The following is a 23,565-nucleotide window of genomic DNA, read 5'->3' as shown; positions in this document are numbered from 1 at the left end:
GGGCCTTAGGGAGATCTATGCGTAACCTGATTCTATGAATCAGGCGCATAGATACGACCGTCGGAACTCAGAGATACGACGGCGTATCAGGAGATACGTCGTATCTCTTTCTGAATTCAGCCCCTAATAACTAAGAATTTGGTATGTCACAAGATATTTGTGCAGCCATTTATCAAATGCAAATTTTCAGGTAAAAGTACTCTTTAAATTAATATTAGTGCATGCATACACAATACCCAGGGGATGGCTGGAACATGTGTCTTGCAAGATTGTAGTTAGTCAAACGTGCAGATGGAACAGTTCATATGGTAGGCAGAGACATAGTCAGCAAACAAGCAAAATATTGGTCCAGGTAGCAGGCACTAGTCTGGTGTGGTGGTAAACACTGATTCTAGGTACATTGGTCTGGTGATAAGAGACACTGTGACTGTGACACTGTGACTGTCTGCACTATTAGGGCCAGTTCATATGTGAGGTTTGGGGGGCTCATGCCAAAGCTGTGATTGTTTGCTTCGCAGCCATGGCAGGAATTGTGTGCCCTGTGCACCCAGCAACCTTGAACCATTGGGATGCTTGTGCGGGCTCTACAGAGAGCATGTGAATGATTAGGGTCACTGGGGCTGTTGTGGTGATGATTAGGGACACTGGGAGTGGTGTGGTGGTGAATAATGACACTGTGACTGATGTGGCTGTGGTAAGGGACACTGTGACTGGTGTGGTGGTGATCCTGGACACTGACTGGTGCAACAGAGATTAGGGACACTGACTAGTAGCACTGGTCTAGTGACATTGTACTACTGTGGCGGTGATAAGAGAAAATTTCTGGCAGCACTGACATTGATATCAGAACAGCCAGCCATTGTACATGATCACTGTCACAGCAGTACAATGTCATCATAATGATACTACACATGCTTTGCTGACCTATGTAAAAAAAAAAAATGTTTACCTACTGCCACCAGAGAACTGCAGTATCACCATAGTGGTGAGTGTTTTTTTTTCTGTTTTTCTTACTGTGATTGCTCACAGTCATAATCACAGTGTTTTAAAAGGTTTTTAATTCATGAGTGAGTGAGTGAGTGAGTGAGTGAGTGAGTGAATGCGAACTGAATCGCCCCAGGGCAGGATAATTCAGGGCAATTCATGCAGCCTTTGTTTACTACTGTGATCGCTGTGATTAGTCACAGCAACCACATGGTACAGGGACAATTTCCCACGCACGAGTGGATAGAGTGGAAGGGCCTATGGGTACATCCTCTAAGAACAGCGTTTTCCCTACCCGACTGTATATGTACAGTGGCCAGTCAGGAAGTAGGTAAAACTGAAATCAAATCCTAAGAAAAACCTTTTGATCATTCCACTGTAAAATTAAGTCACCAAGGGCAAAAAAGAAAAAAAAATGGGGAGTAATGTCCCTTTAAGGTAGTAACCCTTCAAAGTTTCATACATATGCAAAAGGTTCAGATATGCAGAAAAGGTGCCACAATGGACTCAAAGGTCCCCAAAAATGGATGCGGCTTAAAATGCAAAAAAGTTATGGCAAAAGAGGTAAAAGGCCACGTTGGGTTTGAAAGCCCAATTGCTTGGACACAGCACTGTCGCAGGTTAGAGGATGGGGCATCATTGATCCTTGTGAGCTCTAACAGCAGCCGACACTGAGTATTTTGATTGGGTTTGTCAGAAGTTGGGCTTTACACAGACATAGCAGTTGCTTACCTTGCTATCCTACTTCTGAAAATGCTAGTTATGCTAATCTAATGGTTTCAATACTTAGTATTATTTTATATACACCTTTCAACCTTCAAATAACAAATCCGAATAAAAGGATCACACTGATTGTTAACTAATGATTACAATACTTTCTAAGTGCTCTACCTGTATGTAAATGAGGCAATTGATATGTATGGAATTAATGCCATAAACTTCTGTTTCAAAAGTCTATGGCAAAACGATTTTGAACAAAATAAAAGAAGGTAACCAAATTAACATCTGGCACGATATATACAGTAAAGCCATGAATTTTAAAGTAAAGTGCATGTCTAACTAATACCCTTTTTCCTTATTTTTTAGGACACTAATGCTCCTCTGTTGGAGATTTACCCTCACTGCTGACCAGAGCTTTTTTTCTCAGAAAATAGGTGCAGGAACTCAACCACGACCCCATTCAGATTTCACAAACAGTAGAAGGGTCTTAAAGGGGCATTAAATACCAGGATTGCATTACATACAGAGTGCAGAGTTCAGGGGGGTTACACACAGAGTGCAGAGCTGTCACTTGTAAACACAGAAACCAGACTTCTGTGTTTACAAGTGATTGTGGTGAGCAGGCACCAAAGGGTCTGAGCCAAAGGTGGTGGAACTGAGTTCCCCCAAGTTTCCCCTGAAAAAAAGCCCTGCTGCTGACAATGTTTTATCAGTGATGAAAACTTTTCAATAGCAGCGAAGATAGAAAAACAAAATTCTGTAGTACAGTAGGGGAAGGCTAGGACCACTGTCAAATTTTTATTCTGTTGTATTTATGTTTTAAAATGATGATTTTCCCATCTTCCTATCTAATTAAACCGTCACCAGCAGGACAGGAAATTAGGGTAATTCTCTCTAACACAGCCCAGATCATAGTAAAACCCTGGCAGGAGTTCTAATACTTCACCACTGTTTTCAAAACTAGAGAAAAGATGTATTTGTCTTGATGTGTGCCCAAATGCCTGGCTGAAACTTTTTGGCTTCTGAAAATCTGTATGTTTGGGGGCCAGGCATTTGGGCACACATGTACCACGTTTTACAAAAATCAAGTGCCCTTTTGTAATGTAGCATCGAAAGCTTTTCCTGACATTCCCTATCTTTTTATCATAGAATCGTATGAAAGAGAGCTTGGCACTCTTCAAGCAAATAATGGCGCTTCCTTGGTTTAAAGAGACTCCTATTATCCTTTTCCTCAACAAGACTGACTTGCTGGCTGAGAAGATCTATATGTCTGATTTGGCTACATACTTCCCCAAGTTCAAAGGTACATTTTGATGTCAAAATTATAGGACATTGAAAGAAACCTGGGAAAAAAACAAGATGCGCTGAACAATTAATATAACAAATAAATGCACCCAAAGATCATGTCACAACTGATTGTCCATGAATAATAAGGGCAAAACAGGAAAATAGTAAAAACAAAGTCCTTAGAGGGACGACGTAGCTCCTATTCACCAGTGCAGTAGAAAAAGGAAAAACCAAAAGTCCACAGATGTTGATCAGAAACTTGTGGTGATAATCCAATAAACAGTGATCCTCCACCAAAGAGTATTGAATCCGCTTACCAGATTTCCAGCGGTCTCTTAATTAAAAGAAGACCCCAGAAAGCATGTAGGTTAATACTGTTGAAGTTGGAGTGCAGATGGGCCGAGTTGGATGCCAATCCCCGTATCATTCCAGTGTATGAAAAGCTTGATTACCGAGTACCATGGAAAACACATAAAGGGCCGCAATAGTGTAAAACCATAGATAAAATGTATTTAAAAAGTCAAAAACACACTTACATGATAGCAGTGTTAAAAGGCATGTCAATTTGGAGCTCCGGCCGGAAGCAACCCAAAACGACCCGTCCAATAGGTATGGAAGTAGTGCAGATAAACGGGGGGTGATCTGATGCAGCACACGTTCCGCCCGACCGGCTTCGCGAAATATCGCTTCCTCTGGGGCAAGAAACCTGTTTATTATAAAAATGTAAGAAAAAAACAATAACATTCTACCAAATAGATCCTGCAAATTTAAAATAAATGCATAAAATAGATATAATAATATCGTTAATAACAACAACAGCAGGGCAGCTCCAATTTGGTATGAAAGACGTGTGTCTCGAGGTTGCTGATAACAAGCAGTCGTGTAATCTAAGATTATCTGATAAAGTTCTGTGGAAGGACTAACAAAACCACAGAATATTACAGTGAGGACTCTGAATCAAGCAAAGGAGAAATAACTAAAAAAGGAAAATAGGGCTGAATAGAAATGGTTGGTTTAGTCATGTGAATCTCCTATACAAAATCCGGAAGTTAAGCTGCACAAAAATATATATTTTAAGAGAAAAAGCGAGCGCTAGCTGAAGACTTTCATCAATGTCCAAGCATATCTAAACCCAAGAACATACATTGTATTTTTCAGCTTACCAGTCTTTAACCTCCCTGGTGGTATGATTATAGATGATTTTTGATGCAGAAAGCGGTACATTGTTTTGCATGAAAATTTGGCATTTTATATTGTAGGCCTGTAGTTCTTAGGAATCACTCACTTAAATCTGTCTAAACCAGAGTCTAGTAGACATCCTAGGTATGATAAAGTTTGAAACACAAAACCATAAATAATATAATAAATAACTATAAATAATAATAACAAATAATAATATAACAATAATACATTTTATTCAATAATATAATCAAATCAAAAACACAGAAATTTGTCCAAACAAGGGTGCAATATTACTAGTCATATTGGTTCAGTAAACATCCCGAGTATGAAAAATGTTGAAACATGGGACTGCACAAAGTCCGACGTCACAATCAGGACAATAAAACCTGGTTTATTTTGGATTTTCTTTCCAGTGTCATCTTACATTAAGCAACAAACCACGCACATTCTTATAGGTGCTGACTTTTTCTCAGTTGGTGGGATGTAGTCCATGAAGTGACGACCAGTGACCACGCCAGCAGCACAACGCCCAGCTCTATTCGCAGCCATTGGTGTTTGGTGGTTTACGAAGATCAGTTTGGCAACTTTCCAAATACAGTCAGAATGAATCATAGACTTGTCACACTTGCCTGAAGATCTTCTAATGCCTTGTACACACGGTCGGACTTTCCGAGAAAAAAGTCAGACAGGCTTTTTTTCTCGGAAAGTCCGACCGTGTGTAGCCTCCATCTGATTTTTTTGGTTGGAAGTCCGATGGACCTTAGATAGAGAACCTGTTCTCTATCTTTCTGTAGGACTTCCGACTGACTCACGGCAGATTTTTGCATGATTAAATGTCCGACGGTGTGCACGAGGCATTATAGTACTTTTTTTGCTGTTTCTGTATTGCTGGATAGAATGTCATTGCTTGGTCGGCTCTGTCAACACCTCCCATGGTGTTATTGTAGTCTATCATTACTTGTGGCTTCTTGATTTCTTTACCACCTTTTGTGCGTACCAGCAGACGTATTATGGACTGTACACATTAGGCTTTTTTGTCATGCCATCGCAGTGCCATCATTTTGCCTTTCTGCCAGGCAACCATTTCTCCAGTCTTCAGCTTCTTACTGCCAAACATTGGTGGCATGTCGCACCAGTTAGCCCTAACGGTTTCGTTTTGTTCTGCAGAAGAAACTCACAAAGTTTCAGGAGATGTGTAAAAGTTGTCGGTAGAAATGCAATAGCCCTGATTTAGCAATGGCTCAATCAGTGAAAGAACGTTAGATGTTGCCATTCCATAGTTGCTCTATTTTGGGTTGAATTATGTTCCTTTTCCAGTGTACAGGACAGAATTCCAAATGTAGCCAGTTGATGATTCGCATAGCATGAAGGATTTTACGTCAAATCGTGCTCTCTTTGATGCCATGTATTGTAACCAGCTGAGCCTTCCCTTGTAGGCCATTAGACTTTCATCTATGCCAATATCTCTATCTGGCACATAGCTCTGTTGGAAATTCTTCAGAATCATTTGATATACTTCCCAAATTATCTTGAGTTTTGGTGCTGGATGAGTAGTTTCATTAAATTCTTCGTTGTTTTCGAAGTGCAAATGTTTCACTATCAAGGAAAATTTGTACTCTGACATGACCGTGCCAAAGAATGGAGTGGCAAGAAATTTGTTAGTTGTCCAATACCACTTCTGCAGGGGGTTTCCCACCACTCACTGAAGTATTATTAGGCCCAGAAAGTTTCCAATGTCATCTTTGGTCACTGGTTCCCACTTTCTACTTTTTGAAAACTTCCAACGTGTGGTAGCTAGTTGCTCTTGGTACTGGTTCCTCTCCGCAACAATTTTTTCAAAAACCTCATCGGTCAGAAATTGTTGTAGGTATGCCAAGGGGTTGTCATCATCAATGTCCACTTTCATACCAGGTGCTCCAGTAAATGTTAATCTTGGGGGGTGCTGCATGATCCGTACCGCAGTTAATAGAGCACCAAGTCCGCACATCGCTTCGCAGAATCGTCACTGAAATCACTTTCTGTGTCTGATGATGAATTTTCCTATGAATCACTATCACTCAATTCTGCAAGTGATTCTGAATCGCTATCGCTGTTTTCAAGCAGGTCATGAACCTCTTTTGATGAAGATGCATGCTTTTTGGATGCCATGGATGTTCTCCAGTTTCCAGGCAGAAAGAACAGTAAACCTGCAGGCAGGGTACTGGACAAAGCATTGGGGACAAACTAAGGTTAAATGATTTGATACAGTAATATAATCCAATAAGATTACAATGTATTGAGTTTGTGTGTTGTGTTTTATACATTTTGAAATTGCTGCCGGTTCCTCCCCCATGCATCGCAATGGTTGGAGGGAACGGAAGCCAGGACAGATCCGGCTGCCGGACACAGCGGGAGTACATTGCGGGTTTGTGGGAACAAGGTAAGTAACCTCTTCCAGGATCCTGCGATGCAATCCCGAGGGTTACCGCTAATGGTACTGAAATTTCACCCTGAGCCACACTTGGGAATACCGCCAGGGAGGTAAAAAGTGTCAATAAACGTAACACTTTTTTTCCATTTTGGATAGAGTAGTGCAGGGATATGCAATTAGCGGACCTCCAGCTGTTGACAAACTACAAGTCCCATGAGGCATAGCGAGACCCTGACAGCATCAAGCATGACACCCAGAGGCAGAGGCATGATGGGACTTGTAGTTTGGCAACAGCTGGAGGTCCGCTAATTGCTTATGCCTGGAGTAGTGGAAGGATTATAAACCCGTCAGTTTTTTTTTTCCATCTGCGTCCCATTGACGAGATTTCCCTTCACTTCATGTCCTGTAGCCAAATCAGAAAGTGAAAGAAAATCAGCAGGAATCCCAGGGTGTCACAAGGGTCGCCAGAACTAGTGTCCCCACGATTTACCCTCCTTTCCTGTTCTGATGTTAATCCAAAATTTGGGAGTTTCTTTTACTTTCACTTTTGAAGATAGTGGTACACAGTGCAAAGAGAGAGGGGGAATCTCCCTAGCTGGAGCACTGGCAGCATTAAAGTGTTACTCAATCCAGGACCCTGAAATCACTATATCTGGTTTTCCACATCGCACAAAACATGGAAATGGAATTATTTTAGTGAATATAAACTGCTAAATACCTTTACTCATCAGCAGTATGCTATATACTTTTCAGTTCCTGATAAAGCATGTAGGAGGAGTTTTCATACTGCACTGAGCTGTCCTATCAGGCAGACCACCGTTCTGCCAGAGGGAAATTGAGATCTTGTTTTCCTTTAGTCAAAGCACATCCCCCACAGTTAGAAAGCACCTCCTAGTGACACAATTAACCCTTTGATTGCCCCTGATGTTAACCCCTTCCCTGCCAGTGTCATTAGTACAGTGACGGTGCTTTTTTTAAGCATTGATCACTGTATTGGTGTCACTGGTCCCCAAACAGTTTCACTTAGTGTCAGATTTGTCTGCCACAATGTCATAGTCCCGCTAAATATCGCTGATTGCTCCCATTACTAGTAATAATTATAGAAAAAAAAAGTCCCTAAATCTATGCCAGAGTTTGTAGACGCTATGGGCCAGATTCACGTAGAGCGGCGCATATTTAGTTCGTCGTAACGCATGTCATTTACGTTACGGCGGCTGAATTTTGTGACGTAAGTGCCATATCCACAGAGCATTTGCGCCCAAATGTGCGCCAGCGTAACGTAAATTCTGAGGCGTAAAGCGGGGTAATTGAAAGTGGGAAGGAAGTGGGCGTGCTCCATTGAAATGAGCCGTGACCCCATGCAAATGAAGTACCGGCTGTACTGTGCATGCACGCATGAATATATGCACCTCACTGGGCATGCTCAGAACTCAGCCCGGCGCAATCAGTGAGATAGGAAAAAGGCCAAGCGTACTTAGTGAGATACGCCCTGTGTATAAATAGCCCCAGACAAACGCCCTTCCATTGCAAAAGTACATCCATGTGTTCCCCTTCCTAAAGTAAGGTGCTTTTGTTCTGTTGTCTGTTGGTGTTTGTTGGTTAGTGTAGTAGTGTTAGATTAAAAATTTATTGTAGTAGGAGGTTGTAGTAGCTGTGTGTTTTTTCTGAGTGTTTTTTGTGTCTGTTTTTTCTGTGTTTTTTTTTTGTTTTTGTATTAGCTGTCTGCTTGTGTTGTTTGATATTGGTGTCTGTTTTTTTGCTGTCTGATTTGTGTTTGTTTGTTCTGTGTCTTTTTGTTTCTGTTTGTTCTGGGTTTTTTTGTCTGTTTGTTCTGTGTGTTTTTGTGTTTGTTTGTTTGTTTGTTCAGTTTGATTTTTGTGTGTGTTTGGTGCTGAGTGCTGTGTGGTGAGATGGCACCAAAGAGAAGGAAGCTGAACTTCTCGGTGCGTGAGAAGCACTTACTTGCCAGAGCGATCACCCAATTTGGGTGATATTTGCATGGCCCTGAGAGCCGGGACATCACCCCGGCCAGGAAGAGGGAGATCATTCAGCAGATTACTGATCGGATCAATGCGGGGGGGGGGGGGACAAGGACCCCCAGTGGGATTGCCAAGAAGATCAATGATCTGAGGAGCCTGGTCCGTGACAAGCTGGCCAAGCAAACAGCCCATGCCAGGGGCACTGGAGGAGGTCCACCTTGCACCGTAAGGTGGACTGAGGAGGAACGTGCGGTGGCCCGGTGCTTCCATAGCCAGCAAGTGGTGGACCGACATAAGCATAAAAGCACCAGCCTCTATAGCTCACCATCAGGCCAATAGAAGGAGCAGTGGCTCCGAGCGCGTAGCCCAATCAGCCTTTGTTCTCCCTGTTTGACCCTCCTCCCGGAAGTGTTCCTGGGAAGTAATCACGTGACCTGTCACATGACCTGTGAGGCTGGAACAGACTACATCCTGAAGGCCACAGGACAGGCCTGAAGACTCCACACAATCTGCTTTCTTCACTTCTAAAGCAGCCCATGGATCCGGGACGGGGACTACAGGATGTTACAGATGAGCCTTCTTTCCTTACCTTCTTGTAAGTGTGTTTTTTACAATGTGTCATTAAAAGAACCTCTTTAATACTGCACTTAGGTGGCGCTTCCTTTCTCTACCCCTTTTTTAGCAAGTGGTGGGCCTGCCTGGCTTTGACTCCGATGATGCTGTGAGGACAGGTACGTTTTTTTTTCCATCTGGCGAGTAGCATGTGTGGGGGGGGGGAGGGAATATGTGCCAAGTGTGTGGATCCTCCAACCTGTGTATGTTTTGTGTCATCCACAGATGGCCAGGAGGTTGCTGGGCCATCTGGCCAGTCCGCACCATGCCCCGGACACCAGGCTGCTGAGGAGCCCCCAGAAAGGCCGGAGTCCCCAGGGCAGGGGAGTGGCCACAACTCCCCTCATGAGGAGGTTCAGGGGGAGGAGGTTGTGGATGATCGGATGGACATTGCCAGGGAAATTATGGAGTGTTGGAATGTGGATCCCCTTGTGGCTGACAGCAGTCAGGCCACCATCAGGGGTAGTTCCTCCCACTCCTCCCCCAACAGGCCCACCCCCCCAGGGGGATCCCCTGCTCCCAGGCCACAAGCCTCATCTGGAGGCAGTCAGGCCACCATCAGGGGTAGTCCCTCCCACTCCTCCCCCAACAGGCCCCCCCCCCAGGGGGATCCCCTGCTCCCAGGCCACAAGACTCAACTGCAGGCAGGAAGGCCACCCAGAAGACCAGGGGGTGGCCGAGTTCCTGCCTGCAAATCTGCAGAGGGAGCAGGCCTGTCAGACCCACCATCTGGGTCAGGTCACCTGGACTTTGGCCCAGATGGAGGAGAGCCTGGTCTCCATTAAGGAGTCGGTCAGTGATGTGGGCACAAATTCATTATCGCTGATAACGTGTTTTTGTGAGCTGCAGTCCGCCACAGCAGGCGTGGCCCTGGAGGTGACTGCCCTGACCCAGGCTGTCCAGGACAATACCCAGGCTGTCCAGGCCAATATGGCAGCCCTCACTCTGGGCCTGAACAGGATAGCCGTGGCCTTGGAGGGCAGGCCAGCAGGTGGGCAGAGCCCAGGGGAGGCTCCTCCTTCCCCTGCTTCCCCCCTCATGAGTCTCCCCTGAGGGCCCGTGGCCGTGGCCGGCCCAGGCGTAGCTCACGCCGCCGTTGATTATTTGGGATGTTCTTTTGGTTTATTTTTTAATTTGTTTATGATTTTCTACTGTGATTATGATTTGTTTTATGTGTGTGAATGATGTATGAATGTGGGGGTGACATTCCTGGTGAAAAAGGGTGCCACCCTCAGTTTTGGTGGAATAGGGATCCCCAGGACCAGGGAGAAGTGATCCCAGGTCCATGTGAATGGTGTATAAATGCACAGTGACATAATTGTAGCCTTGGTGTGGCGTTGCTGCTCCCTAATACCATGTGGTTTACTTGGGTCTAATCCAATTCGATGTGCATGTGGGGTGTGTGTGCTAGGGACCACAGTGGTGTGCATGCATGCATTCTCATTGTGCCATGATTAATGTGTGTGTTTACTGTGCAAAGATGCCTTCTGCGAGGCGTCTCCTGGCTGCTGTTCCCTCAGCAGACCGGGTAGAGTTGGTTGGGGGGGAATGTCTGGTTGGGGGGTCAGGTCATCACGTATGTCAATCTCCAGGCCCCTTCTCACTGCGAAGTTGTGCAGCATGCAACATGCACCGATGATCTGGCACACAAAGTTTGGGGAATACAACAGGGTACCCCCAGACTTTTCCAGGCATCGGAAACGGGACTTCAGGAGGCCAAAGATGCGTTCCACCACTGCACGGGTACGTATGTGTGCAGCATTGTAGTTTTCCTCTCCTGGGGTTTGGGGGTTCCGGAATGGAGTCATGAGATGGGGTCCAAGTGCATATGCAGAGTCACCTGGAAAAGAAAAGACAAGAGGATGTTAGTCATGCATGTGCCCCACGTGATGTCTGCATCATGGGGGGGGACAGTCATACCTGACACCCATGTCACTCACCAACCAGCCAGCTGTCCCCATACATGTTCTGTTCAAATTCTCTTGAGATGTTGCTTTGACGGTATATGAAGCTGTCATGGCTGGATCCTGGGTGTTTGGCACGGACATGCCATATGAGGCATTGGGCATCCACTATCACCTGTACATTGATTGAATGCCAATGCTTCCGATTGCGGTACATGTGCTCTGTTTCACGGGGGGCTGTAGTTCCACATGTGTGCAATCAATGGCCCCCACAGTGCGTGGGAATCTGGCAATTTTGTAAAAATCTGTCATGGTCTTCATCCGCAGGTCCTCCTGGGTGGGTTTGATGATTTGGTTGGCCATGCGTCTCAGGATTGCGGGGACAACCTGGTGCACACATCTGCTCATGGAGGATTGTGACATCCCAGCCAACAATCCACTTGTGCGCTGAAAAGAGCCAGTGGCAAGGAAATGGAGTGTTGCCAGGACCTTGATCAGTGGCTCCACTGCATGTGAGAGGTGTGTTGGGCTGGTGATGTCATCCTGCAGGGTTGTGGTTAATTCCAGGATGGCTTCACGGTTGAATCTGAAGGTGCGATACACCTCAGAAGCAGTAATGCGAAAGACATCTAGGCGTCTGCGGTATATCCTCTCCTGTGCCCTCCTCCTCCTCTGTTCCCTCCTCCTTCTTTGCGCCTCTAAAGTCACTAGTATAGTTATGAGCATGGATGCCCCTGGCATGTTGGCAGACAGATTGTAGTCCGGCAAGTCTGTGTGCTCAGCTCTTCCTTAATGGTGTTGCTTTAGCTGACCTTTACACGGCTGGTGCAAAATTAAGGCACCTTTTATAAAGTGTAACTTTCCGCCGGGAAACTAGCAGATGCGCACAGGGCGTAGCCTACGCCGCACAAACTTAATTTTGTGGATCGCCGTATCTCCCTCATTTGCATCTTTGCCTATCAAAACAATGGTGTGTCTAGCGTATTTTGCGCTCCAAGATGCGCCGGTGTAATCGTTTTACGTCGGACGGAAAAAACTGGTTTGCAGGCTTAACCCCGTTTTGAGGATCAGGCGCAAAGATACGCGCGGCGCATTTTTCAATTACGCTGCGCATCTCTAGATACGTCGGCGTAAGTGCTTTGTGAATCTGGCCCTATATCTTTTGCACAAACCAATCAATATACACTTATATGTTTTATAGCAGAAAGTAAAGAATATTTTTTTTTGTTTTTCAAAATTCTTGCTCTTTTTTTGTTTATAGCACAAACAATAAAAATCAAAGAGGTGATCAAATACCACCAAAAGAAATCTCTATTTGTGGGGAAAAAAAGGACATCAATTTTATTTGGTTAGAGCGTCACACGACCACACAATTGTCAGTTAAAGTAACGCAGTGCCGTATCACAAAAAATGGCCTGGTCGGGAAGGGTGTAAAACCTTCTGGAGCTAAAGTGGTTAAACGTGGTGGCTACATCAGCCTTTTCAGTTGTTTTTTCCTTTTATTTTCACCTGGTGAACTTGCCAATAACACACTTCTTCTCCTAGGGTGACAACTATGTTGGTCTATCTATTTAGAATTAGCATTGTCACCATAGGCTGCTATCCTGATTTGGGCTACAAGCATCTTCCCATCTGACCAACTTCATAACCTAGGGAGAATGCTTGTTCTGCCACCCCAGTCAAAGCATTGAGTCAAAGTATGATCTTAAACACACACACACACACACATGTTCAAGAGGGCCTCACAATAGCAGTATCTTTTCATGCATTAAGGTGCATTGTTTCAATTTAGGTGGCCTATTAAAAAAAAAAAATAGGTCGTAACACTTCAACATTTTTTCCAATGTACAGTTATGCACACTGAAGAGGAAATGAGAGTAAGATAAGCTCCATCCATCTGTCAGGGGCAGTCATAGTAATTTCCAACATTTCTATTAGTGACCATAATAATACCCCCAGCCTTGGTGTCAGAGCCTCTCACATTTTTTAAATATACAAGTGGAGTGGGTTTATTCAATTTCAAGGCTTATCATACTACCAGTCTACTGCAGTGGATAGTTGGTTGGCAGGCAATCTCTTACACCTCCGGCTCGGTACCCCTGATAAGGTAACAGGAGATGCAGGCGCAGTCGGCTGAAAGACAGTCAGCAGGCACTTGGTGGCTGGCTGGTCATGGGCAGCAAGCAGTTGGCAGGCCAGCAGGTGGCAGACAGCATGTACTTGGCAGGCTGCAGGAGTAGGGATGGCCTCCACAGGCTAGACACAGAGCAGAGTCAGGCAAGCCAGATGAGTAACTAGCAGGCAGGTTAGGTACAGAGCAGCAGGCAGAAGACTAGTCAGATTCAGGCTGGAGTTGGCAACGGTAAGCATATAGGCAGAAAAATCAGGCAGGGACTTGGTCAAAGAGCAAGCCAGGGGTGGTTCAGGCAGAGTTCAAGCATGGTTGGATGGATAGCAGAACGGCAACAAGAAATCAAGCACAGGAACAAGTAGCAGGTAGCAGAAAGTTGTAGACCATAAGGCAAGGTCCTGGTGCAGCAGAGGTGTTTGAATAGCCAACTTGGTGCCAATCTAGTGGCCGGGGTGCATACAGGCATGCACACACATTTGCACATCCGCATTTGCATGAGTGCAGCTCTGGCTAGAAGACAATTGCTGTTCATGCATAAATATGTGCCTATGCACATTTGTTCTTTCCTGACAATAGGTTTGGCTATTAGGAATTCTCCGTCTGCGCATAACTATTCACCTGGGTATACACTGTATTTTGTTTTTGCTGACACAGACTTTCTACCTGATAACCATATTCAGCTCCATCCTTCTGAACCCTTCTCTAGACCTTGATTAGTAAAGGATTTCATAGACATGGGAACACCTCACAAGATCAGAATTGAATTTACCCACCCTAGAAAGAGACATTCTTTCTGGGCCTACCTCCAAAATAGAGATGATTAAACAGAAGGAAATGTCAATTTTCCTAACATCTATGTCCCATAAACAGAACTCTAAACCAGATGACTATATTTATTTCAAAGCACTTAGAGAAAAATTACCCTAAGACCACCAGATAATGATGACCACATTCTGAATGTTACACACAAATTCTCACCTCCATTTGACACCTCCATTCAAGAGCCAGCCCACAAGCCGATATTAAGGTGGTATAAAACACTCCAGAAGCTTCATGAAACTTTTCCATCTACAACCTTACAACAAATGTTGGCAAAACTGTGGTGGAACAGGTTCCTTCCTCACATAACCCCTATTTTCAAGTTAGATTTATACCTTCATGTCAAGCCACACCCATAGAGCCAAGCTTATGCCGCGTACAGACGGTCGTTTTTTGTGATGAAAAAAAACGACGTTTTAAAAAACGTCATTTAAAATGATCGTGTGTGGGCAAAACGTCGTTTTATGTCTTCAAAAAAACGACCAAAAAAAAATTCGAACATGCTCGAATTTTTTGTGTCGTTTTTCAAAACGTCGTTTTTTGTTTCACAGAAATTGACCGTGTGTAGCAAAAACGACGTTTAAAACGACGTTTTTAAACCCGCGCATGCCCAGAAGCTAGTTATGAAGTGAGCTTCAATGGAAAAAAGTGGTGAAACGTAACCTCGCTTTGCTAGAGCATTGTGAAAAAACGATGGTGTGTAGGCAACATCGTTTTTGAAAATGATGTTTCAAAAACGTCGTTTTATTTCATGATTTAAAACGTCGTTTTATTTCATCACAAAAAACGACCGTCTGTACGCGGCATAATATTTACTACACAACTTTACCCAGTGTAAGAAGCATCAGTACTGTTAGCGCCATTCTCCACCCAAGCATCTTTCATTCTTTCCTATGAAAAACCTACTTTAATAAACCATTTTTAGCAGGGAACAGGAGACAATTTTCTTTAAAAAATACAAACAAAAAACAAACAATAAATAACTATTTTGTTCTCATTTGAGCTTTAATGTTGTGTTCCAACTACTGGCTCATTGGAAAAGTGTTTTTACACAGCAAAAAGTCTGTTTTACAGAAAAAATATGTTGATAATTGGAGCAATCGATGCTTTTGATTGTTTCTAAGACAAAAAAAAAGAGAAATGCTGAATAGAACAGAAATTGTAAAATCTATGTTTGCGTATTTTGTGTTATCGGAAATCATATTGTGGGCTTTTAAAACATCCCCGTAAGGTTTTAGTTTATTTTTCATACAAACACTATTTGTACATTTGTAACCGTCTTCTTGTCATAACCTTTTGTCAAATCTCTGTAGAATGATTTTGTATGACACTGCAACAATCAGTCAACTTTGAAAAATATATTTTTTTTTTCACAAGAAATTGAAAAATATATTTAAAAGCTTATGTAGCACTACCCCCGGAGGAGATGCTGGTTTGTTTTGGGTGGCACATTTACCTCGTGGCTCTCTGAATTCCTAGGGGTGTATGGTGCATATAGTAGAAGTAAAGGAATGTCCACAACAGGTGTCTTTTGCCGTGCTCTTTATTACCCAGCTGGGTAAAAACAATAAAACTTGTGGTGAAGAAGGTAGAGTTGAAAGAAGAACAAGAATAGCAAATTCAGGCGTAGCAATAAGGAAACAGTCCTGCTCCCATGTGTAACACTTCTTGCGCCACTCCTACTTGAGTGGGAATAGAGTACCTGGACAGGCCTCACTCACTGACCTGGCAGCCTGAGTATCGCTCAAACCTTTGAGGAAAAGTCTCTGCCACAGACCCTCCTGGAATAGATTCAGTGAGAAACCTCTGCCACAGGCCCTCCTGATTGTAGTTACGGAGATGAACCTCGTTAGTGGAATTACGCCTGGATCTCCTTCTAATTTCTTTCAGGTACCGACTGACAGGTGACCAGCCTCCCAGTGTCCGGATACCTTGATCCCCGTTGGATTGTCGAGACCCTATTGGATCGCCAGCCTCTCATTTGCTCTCCTCAGATGGACTCCCCACCGAACAGCTATACCGCTTGGGATCTTCAGGATTTGGGAACCCAGTCGACCACTGAGCTCCCTGCCACAGCTCAAATGTTTCTGACCAACATGGTCCCGGAACCAGGAACTCCGCGTGGCATTCACTGAGGGTGTCCCCCAATCGGAAAAGACTGGCTCCAGGAACTTCCTGTTCAGGGCCCATTCATTTTTGTCTGGAAATTCCAGACTCAGACGATCCGCAATGGAATTTTGGCTGCCTGGAATGTAGGCTGCTGTTAGGGCTTCCAGATGTGCTTCGGCCCAGACAAATATCTTGTTCGCCACTTGTAACAGTGGCAAACTTTTGGTTCCACGCTGTTTGGCTATGTATGCCACCGCCATCTTGTTGTCTAACATCAGTTTGACTCGGGCTCCTTGCACTAGTTTCTCGAAGGCCCGCAGGGCCAGATATGCTGCTTGCAGTTCCAAGAGGTTGGAGTGTCTGGATTCCAACTTGTTCCATACGCCCTGTACCTGCCTGCCGAGGCAGTGAGCTCCCCAGCCCCGGAGACTGGCATCCGAGGTTATCAGAACCCAGTCTCCGGGGCTGAGGGACAGATTTTCTGGCGTCGTCCACCAAGCTAAGTTCTGGCGAATTTGGTTCGGCATGAGAATCTTCTGGTGGAGAGACGTGCCATCCCACTGGCTCAGAAAAGTCGCCTGGAATGCCCTTGTGTGGAACCTTGCCCAGGGAATGGCTGGGATTGCTGCTGTAAACATCCCGAGCAGAGTCATACAATCCCTTGCTGATAGTAACGGTGACTTCATCACGCTGTCTAGGCAGGCTACCAATTCTGCCCTCTTGCGTTCGGGTAGCAGGACAAGTCCTGTGTCTGTATTGAAGATCAGTCCCAGATATTCCATCTCCTGTGAGGGAACTAACTGGCTCTTCTGCCAGTTGATGATCCAGCCAAACTTTGATAGGGTTTCTAGCACTACCTTGCGTTGCGAAATTAGCTGACTGCTTGAACGGGCTACTACAAGGATGTCGTCTAGGTAGTGAAAAATCTTTATACCCTTCAGACGGATGACGGCAATGACGGCTAGTAGGATCTTGGAAAATACTCGAGGAGCTGTGCTGATCCCAAAAGGTAGACATCTGAACTGGAAATTATCTTCTCCTACCATGAATCTTAAGTATTTTTTGTGGTTCTCGCTGATTGGGACATGCAGATATGCATCTGCTAAATCGATTGATATCAACCAGTCCCCTGGTTGCAATACTGAGATGATCGTAAATATGGATTCCATTTTGAACGTCCTGTGAGTTATATAATGATTTAAACTTCTCAGGTCCAAAACCGGTCTGAGTTCTCCTGATGCTTTGGGAACCAGAAAGATTGGAGAGTATACCCCTTTTCCCTGTTTTATGGGTACTGGCAAAATCGCATTCTCTTGTCGTAAGCCGGTTAAATATTCTTGTAAACAGTTTCGTTTTTTCTGGTCTGTCGGCCAATCTGTGCGAACCACTATATTGGGAGGTTTCTTCTGAAAGGATATTTTGTAGCCATATTTTAGCGTCTTGTGGACCCACTGGTCCTTGACTATTTCCGCCCATATCCTCCAAAAGGACGTTAACCTGGCGCCCACCTGGGGAGGATGGGTGGTTAACCCGTCAAAGAGACTTCTCGGGTTTCTTCGCGGTCTGTGCTGCTTTGGTCTTTACATTCCGCAAAAAAGAGCCCTGCGAGTTTCTCCAGTAGGGTCTAGCGTACTCCCGTCCAGGTTTATATGACCTGGCGTCATAGGTCCTCTTGTAATCTGGTTGAGCTGGCCGGGTGGTCTGCTGCCTCCTCTTGGGTCTCTGAGGCATCAGACCCGATTTTACCCCCGTTGCTCGACTAATAGCCTCTTCCAGGGATTTCCCAAATAGCACTTTTCCATTGAACGGATATTGCAGAGACTTCGTTTAGAACTACTGTCGGCTACCCAATGACGTAACCAAAGGGCCCTCTTGGCTGTCACTGCGAAAGCTATGATTTTTGCGAGTAGCTTTACCAGATCCATCAAAGCCTCTGCTATAAAATCGGCGGCGAGGTCTAATTCTTCTAATGTTTGTATGGCCGCTTCTGTTTCCATGCCTGCCTTCAGGGCTGTTTGTATCTTTGAGGTCCAGACCTTCAGAGCTCTGGAGACTGAGGTTAAGGCTATGGCCGGGCGGCATGCTGCACCAGCGGAGGAAAAAAAACTTTTTTAGGTCTGTATCAGCACGCCTGTCCATTGGATCTCTAAATGTTGTAGAATCCTGTAACAGCAAGGTGACTTGTCTGGCCAGGCGTTGTAAGGCCACATCAATGCCCAGCGGGGAATCCTAGAGAGCTGCTTCTGGGGGTTTAAAAGGGTATAATATTGAAAGACGATTCTGCACGTTCGCCCTTCTTTCCGGTCTCTCCCATTCATCTTCGACTCACTCGCGAATTGCAGGCAAAAGGTGACTCAGAAAAAATCTTTTAATTTTTTCAGGCGGCTGAGTATCCTGATCCCAGTCTATGGCTTCCTTTACAGCCGTGACAAATGATTCTATGTATTGAAAATTTTATAGAAATTCAGAAGGTTCTTCCGTGTCTGACGAACCTCGTGATGGCCCTTCAGAGTCTGGTGATTCATCTCGGATTTGAGGGTCCGCTCTGAATTTGGTTTTAGATCTTGGGGTTTTGCCAGCTGAGGCTGATTGTATCCCCCTCTGTGACTGCGTCTTAAATGTAATTTCTATTCCTTTGCGCTTCAGCCTCTCTATCTTTAGCGACGTCTCTAATGCAGCCGGTGCACAAAAGTTTGCCAGGTTCGGAAGGCGCCGAACATGCCCAACAAAGACCGTCATCTGGGCGGGGTCTTAGTTCTGTGGTCTTGGGCTGGCTAGATTTGCGAGCTGGGCTAGAATGGGACTTGTGCGTTGCCCGAGATCCAGACGCTTGCGGAGATTTGGAACGGTGGCGGGACTTTTTTCTCCGTGTATGTCTTGTTTTAGGGCTTCTGCTCCTAAAAAGACAACCAAGAAAACGTGTTTTTAGTTCTCGTTATTTGCACTCTTTTACTATGGCCCCCGTCGACCCCTCCTATCTTTCTGGTAAATTTTGTGCATTCTGGGGCTGTGGTGAGCTCATGCTGCATAAACGAAAGGATACCGTAATCAGGAGCTGACCCCAAAAAAATATTCTAGCAACAAATATATATATATATATATATATATATATATATATATATATATATATATATATATATATATATATAAAATAAAAAAACTACAGTTTTTTTTATTATTATTCCTAACAGTATTATTATTCCCCTAAGGAAGACAGAAAAAAAGCTGTTTAAACTTCTATTAAAAACACTAACCTTTTGCAGTAAAGAAAATGGCCACAGGGTGGCAGCAGTTACACAGCAATACACAGAACGCTGTAGAAGGAACAAGCAGAGGTTTAGAAACCAAGTCAGCTGACACAATCTCTCCACCTCCCTCTGAGGAGACTCACCAACAGCATCCTGTTCAGAGCCAGTGTCAGCTACACAGCACCGCCCCCCCCCCGTGACATCATCAGCGCTCGTCCAGAAAGCACAGGGAGGGCAGCCAGCGCGCTCCTATGGAGCTCAGCTTCCATGAGGTACAGACAGGCATCCAAGCAGCCGCAAACACCACAGCCCCCTCACCCTCAAACAGTAAGCTCTATAAGCTATTATATGCCCGCAGCTCATGCCTGAGAGTCCAGTGTCATGAAGGGACATACCTCATTATTCTGGACCTTCCACGCCAGGAGAGCCTGAACCTGGGTGGGATGGTTCGGTAGGGTTTTTTTTTCTTTTTCTATCTCTTTGTTAGAGTCCGGTCGTCCGACCAAAAAAAAGGAACAAGGACTGGAGAGGAGGGGCCCCCTACTTATTATCTAAGAAGAAGGTGGTACTGGTGGACCGGAGGAGGGGATTAACCCATAGTGTGCTGACGTGAGACTGGCCAGGAAAATACGGTATGTACGGGGATAAAATAAAAAAAAACAGCCGATTGTCATTCTGACAACTCGGCTGAATCTAATATTAAATTTTTTTTTGGGGTGAACCCCCGCTTTAACCACTTAAGCCCCGGACCAAAATGCAGCTAAAAGACCAGGCCAGGTTTTGCGATTCGGCACTGCGTCGCTTTAACAGACAATTGCGTGGTCCTTTATTTCCCACAAATAGAGCTTTCTTTTGGTGGTATTTGATCACCTCTGCGGTTTTTATTTTTTGCGCTATAAACAAAAATAGAGCGACAGTTTTGAAAAAAAATCAATATTTTTTACTTTTTTCTATAATAAATATCCCCCAAAAATATATAAAAAAAAATGTTTTTCCTCAGTTTAGGCCGATATGTATTCTTCTACATATTTTTGGTAAAAATCGCAATAAGCGTTTATCGGTTGGTTTTCGCAAAATTTATAGCGTTTACAAAATAGGGGATAGTTTTATTGCATTTCTATGATTTTTTTTTTTTTATACTACTAATGGCGGCGATCAGCGATTTTTTTCGTGAATGCGACATTATGGCGGACACTTGGGACAATTTTGACACATTTTTGGGACCATTGTCATTTTCACAGCAAAAAATGCATTTAAATTGCATTGTTTAGTGTGAAAATGACAGTTGCAGTTTGGGAGTTAACCACAGGGGGCGCTGAAGGAGTTATGTTTCACCTAGTGTGTGTTTACAACTGTAGGGGGGTGTGGCTGTAGGTCTGACGTAATCGATTGTGTCTCCCTATTAAAGGGATGACACATTCGATGCAGCCGCCACAGTGAAGCACGGGGAAGCCATGCTTACATACGGCTCTCCCAGTTCTTCAGCTCCGGGGAGCGATCGCGAGGGGGTGGCTAGAAACTAATAGCCGCGCCCTCATCCCAGATCGCTCCCAGACGATTTCCGACCGCCGCATGTACCGGGGGGGGGGGGGTCCCGATCGGACCCCCGACCTACGTCTAGGCAGGGACGTACGGGTACGCCCATCTGCCTGTACGTGCCATTCTGTGGACGTATATGTACATGCGGCGGTCGTTAAGTGGTTAAAGTGTACCTTTACTCTATGAAACAACATTGACTATTGTAAATTATATTTACTGTTTTTTTCTTTTCTTTACATACAGTGCTCAGCATAAATGAGTACACCCATTTTGAAAAGTAAGATTTTAATCAACATCCCAATAAACCCAAGAACAATTTCCAAAATGTTGACAAAACTGAGTTTTATAGAACATTTGTTTAGCTCATTACATAAAAGTAAGGTTAATAATATAACTTAGATTACAAAATATTTAGTTTTACTCAAATTTGTTGATGCAAACATGAATACACCCCACAACAAAAACGACTATGATTTGTAAGGACAGCACCGAGTCTTCTAGGCATGGAATAAATGAGTTGGCAGCATATTGCAACATCTATCTTTTTCTATTCTTCAAGAACAACCTCTTTTAGAGCCTGGATGGAGAGTAATGCCCAACTTGTCTCTTCAGAATTCCCCATAGGTGTGTAGCGCCTGGCTACTTTCATAGCAGTAAATTTAGAGGGGGTCACAGAGTTAGTTGCCTCTGACCATGTTTATTTGGCTAAATTTAGGGCCTCTGCTCCAGCTCTGGCTGTACTGTGTGCCCCTGCTTGTTGTCTGGGGAACCTCACCCCCCCAGACGACAGGTGGCAGCAGTGAGGTCAGGGTCGTGTGGATGCTTCTCCTCGGCAGCCAATCAGGAGGGTTGATCGCCTCGCTGTGCATGCTGGGGATAGGTATTTAGGGGGCAGACACCATTGGTTCAGGTCATCGTCCTCCCTGCCATCCGCCTGGGCAGTCGTCCCACCACCCCCGTGTGTGGCCCTCCTGGCCGGGGTGTGTGTTGGAGTGTTCCTGGCTCCGGGGCCACGTTGGTCCAGAACAACTAATCTACCTGTAGGCCCGGTGGGTAGATTGGGTCTGCAATTTACAAGTAGTCCTGTGCTGTCCATCCCGAGGGAGGAAGCTGACCGATGAAGAACCTGTCTGGGGGAATACCGAGCACGAGGCTGGTATCTCAGGAGAGGCCCGTTGCTTCATCGAGGGACCCACCATTTCTGGGAGGCTGAATGATGGTCGCCTACCAGTCCGGAAATCACTAAAGCTGTTTGAAGGAGATCCGGGTGCTAAATCAAATTGGAGAAGGATTTCAGACCAAGAATATCTCCACCCTTTGGAAAGGTCTGTGGCAGGGACTTTGCTAAAGCTCAGAGTTACACCCTGGCTGCTAGGCTGGTGAGAGAGGCCTATCCAGGTGCACTATACCCACTCTGGTTAGAGTGGCAAAGCAAGTTGTAGTTGGAAGCAGGACTGTTTCCAGAAACCAGTTAACCCTGAATCCGCCATCTTCCATTTCTTCTATCCCTTCACCTATCACTACTTTTACCATTTTACCCCGTTGGGTAATAAAGCACAGAAAATACATCGACAGTGTGGACATTAATTTTATTACAGCTTTCATCCAGTACCCTAGACGGTGGGAAGAAAGAGGTAACGTGCCACCCAAATCAAACCAGCAGCTCCTTCGGGGGTAGTGCTACACGTGTTTGATTGAGTTAAGATCAGGAGACATAATTGGCCACTGAATCACTTTCACCCTGTTCTTCTTCGGAAATGCAACAGTGACCTTAGATGTGTGTTTTAGATCATTGTCATGTTGGAAAAGAGCACGACGACCAAGGGCACGGAGTGATGGTAGCATCTTCTCTTTCAATATAGAGCAGTACATCTGTAAATTCATGATACCATCAATGAAATGCAGCTCCCCGACACCAGCAGCACTCATGCAGCCCAACAGAAGGACACTGCCATCACCATGGTTTAACTGTAGGCACCATGCATTTTTTTTGTACTCCTCACCTTTACAATGCCATAAAGAGAGTTTGCCAGCCCTAATTCCAGATTCTGTTCCTGACCATCTTTGCTTGTTTCAGGTCCTCCTGTTACCTTTTCAGTAGCATGTTGGGACCCCTACTTATGACTACAACAGATGGGCAAATTCAACAACAAAACCACAGATATCTCATCAATAGAGTCCCAAAATGTTTAAGTAATTCAGGTGGGTTAACTCCTTTGGTTGGATAGCCCTTTAGGGTCCATTCACACTAATGCACTGCGGTAATGCACAGTAAAATACTTATTTGGTGTGCATTTTAAAATACATTTCTAAAAATGCTTCAGGTGCAGTTTTTGGACATTGCCACTGTATAGGTTGCCTTAAAGTAGAACTATAGGCAAAACTTTTTTTTTTCATTTTGGATAGCATAAGGAAGGGTTATAACCCCTGTAAGGTTTATTTTTGCCATCTTTATCCCACTGGGGAGATTTACCTTCACGCCTGTCCCAAAGCCAAAACAAGAAGTGAAAGGAAACCTGCAAATTAAGGGAATCTCTCAGGGACCCCCAGGTCAGCAGAACTAGTGTCCCCATTGGAAGATTTTTCCTATATTACTTTTTTGGGGACAACCCAACATTTGGCGTTTTCTTTTACTTTTCAC

At 44.7% G+C, this 23,565-nt stretch overlaps 1 protein-coding gene across 3 annotated transcripts in view; it reads left to right on the top strand.

Moving 5' to 3' along the window:
* GNA15 (G protein subunit alpha 15) overlaps window positions 1-23,565 on the top strand; it is a 135,401-nt gene that overhangs the window by 99,015 nt on the left and 12,821 nt on the right. Inside the window, exons 6-7 of one of the 3 annotated variants that reach the window (XM_040321777.1) lie at window positions 2,854-3,007; window positions 23,002-23,345. The exons of 1 other annotated variant lie outside the window; for it this stretch is intronic. In XM_040321777.1, the coding sequence (XP_040177711.1) occupies window positions 2,854-3,007; window positions 23,002-23,048 (201 nt within the window). In that variant the 3' untranslated portion in view covers window positions 23,049-23,345. Of the gene's footprint in view, window positions 1-2,853; window positions 3,008-23,001; window positions 23,346-23,565 lie in introns of those variants that run through there. One more of the 3 variants, XM_040321773.1, reaches the window with a different exon arrangement.

This window comes from Rana temporaria, chromosome 1, assembly GCF_905171775.1.
Source record: "Rana temporaria chromosome 1, aRanTem1.1, whole genome shotgun sequence".
NCBI classification, from domain to species: domain Eukaryota; kingdom Metazoa; phylum Chordata; class Amphibia; order Anura; family Ranidae; genus Rana; species Rana temporaria.
Note: the sequence above shows the minus strand (reverse complement) of the source record. Positions and strands in the feature narration are given on the sequence as shown.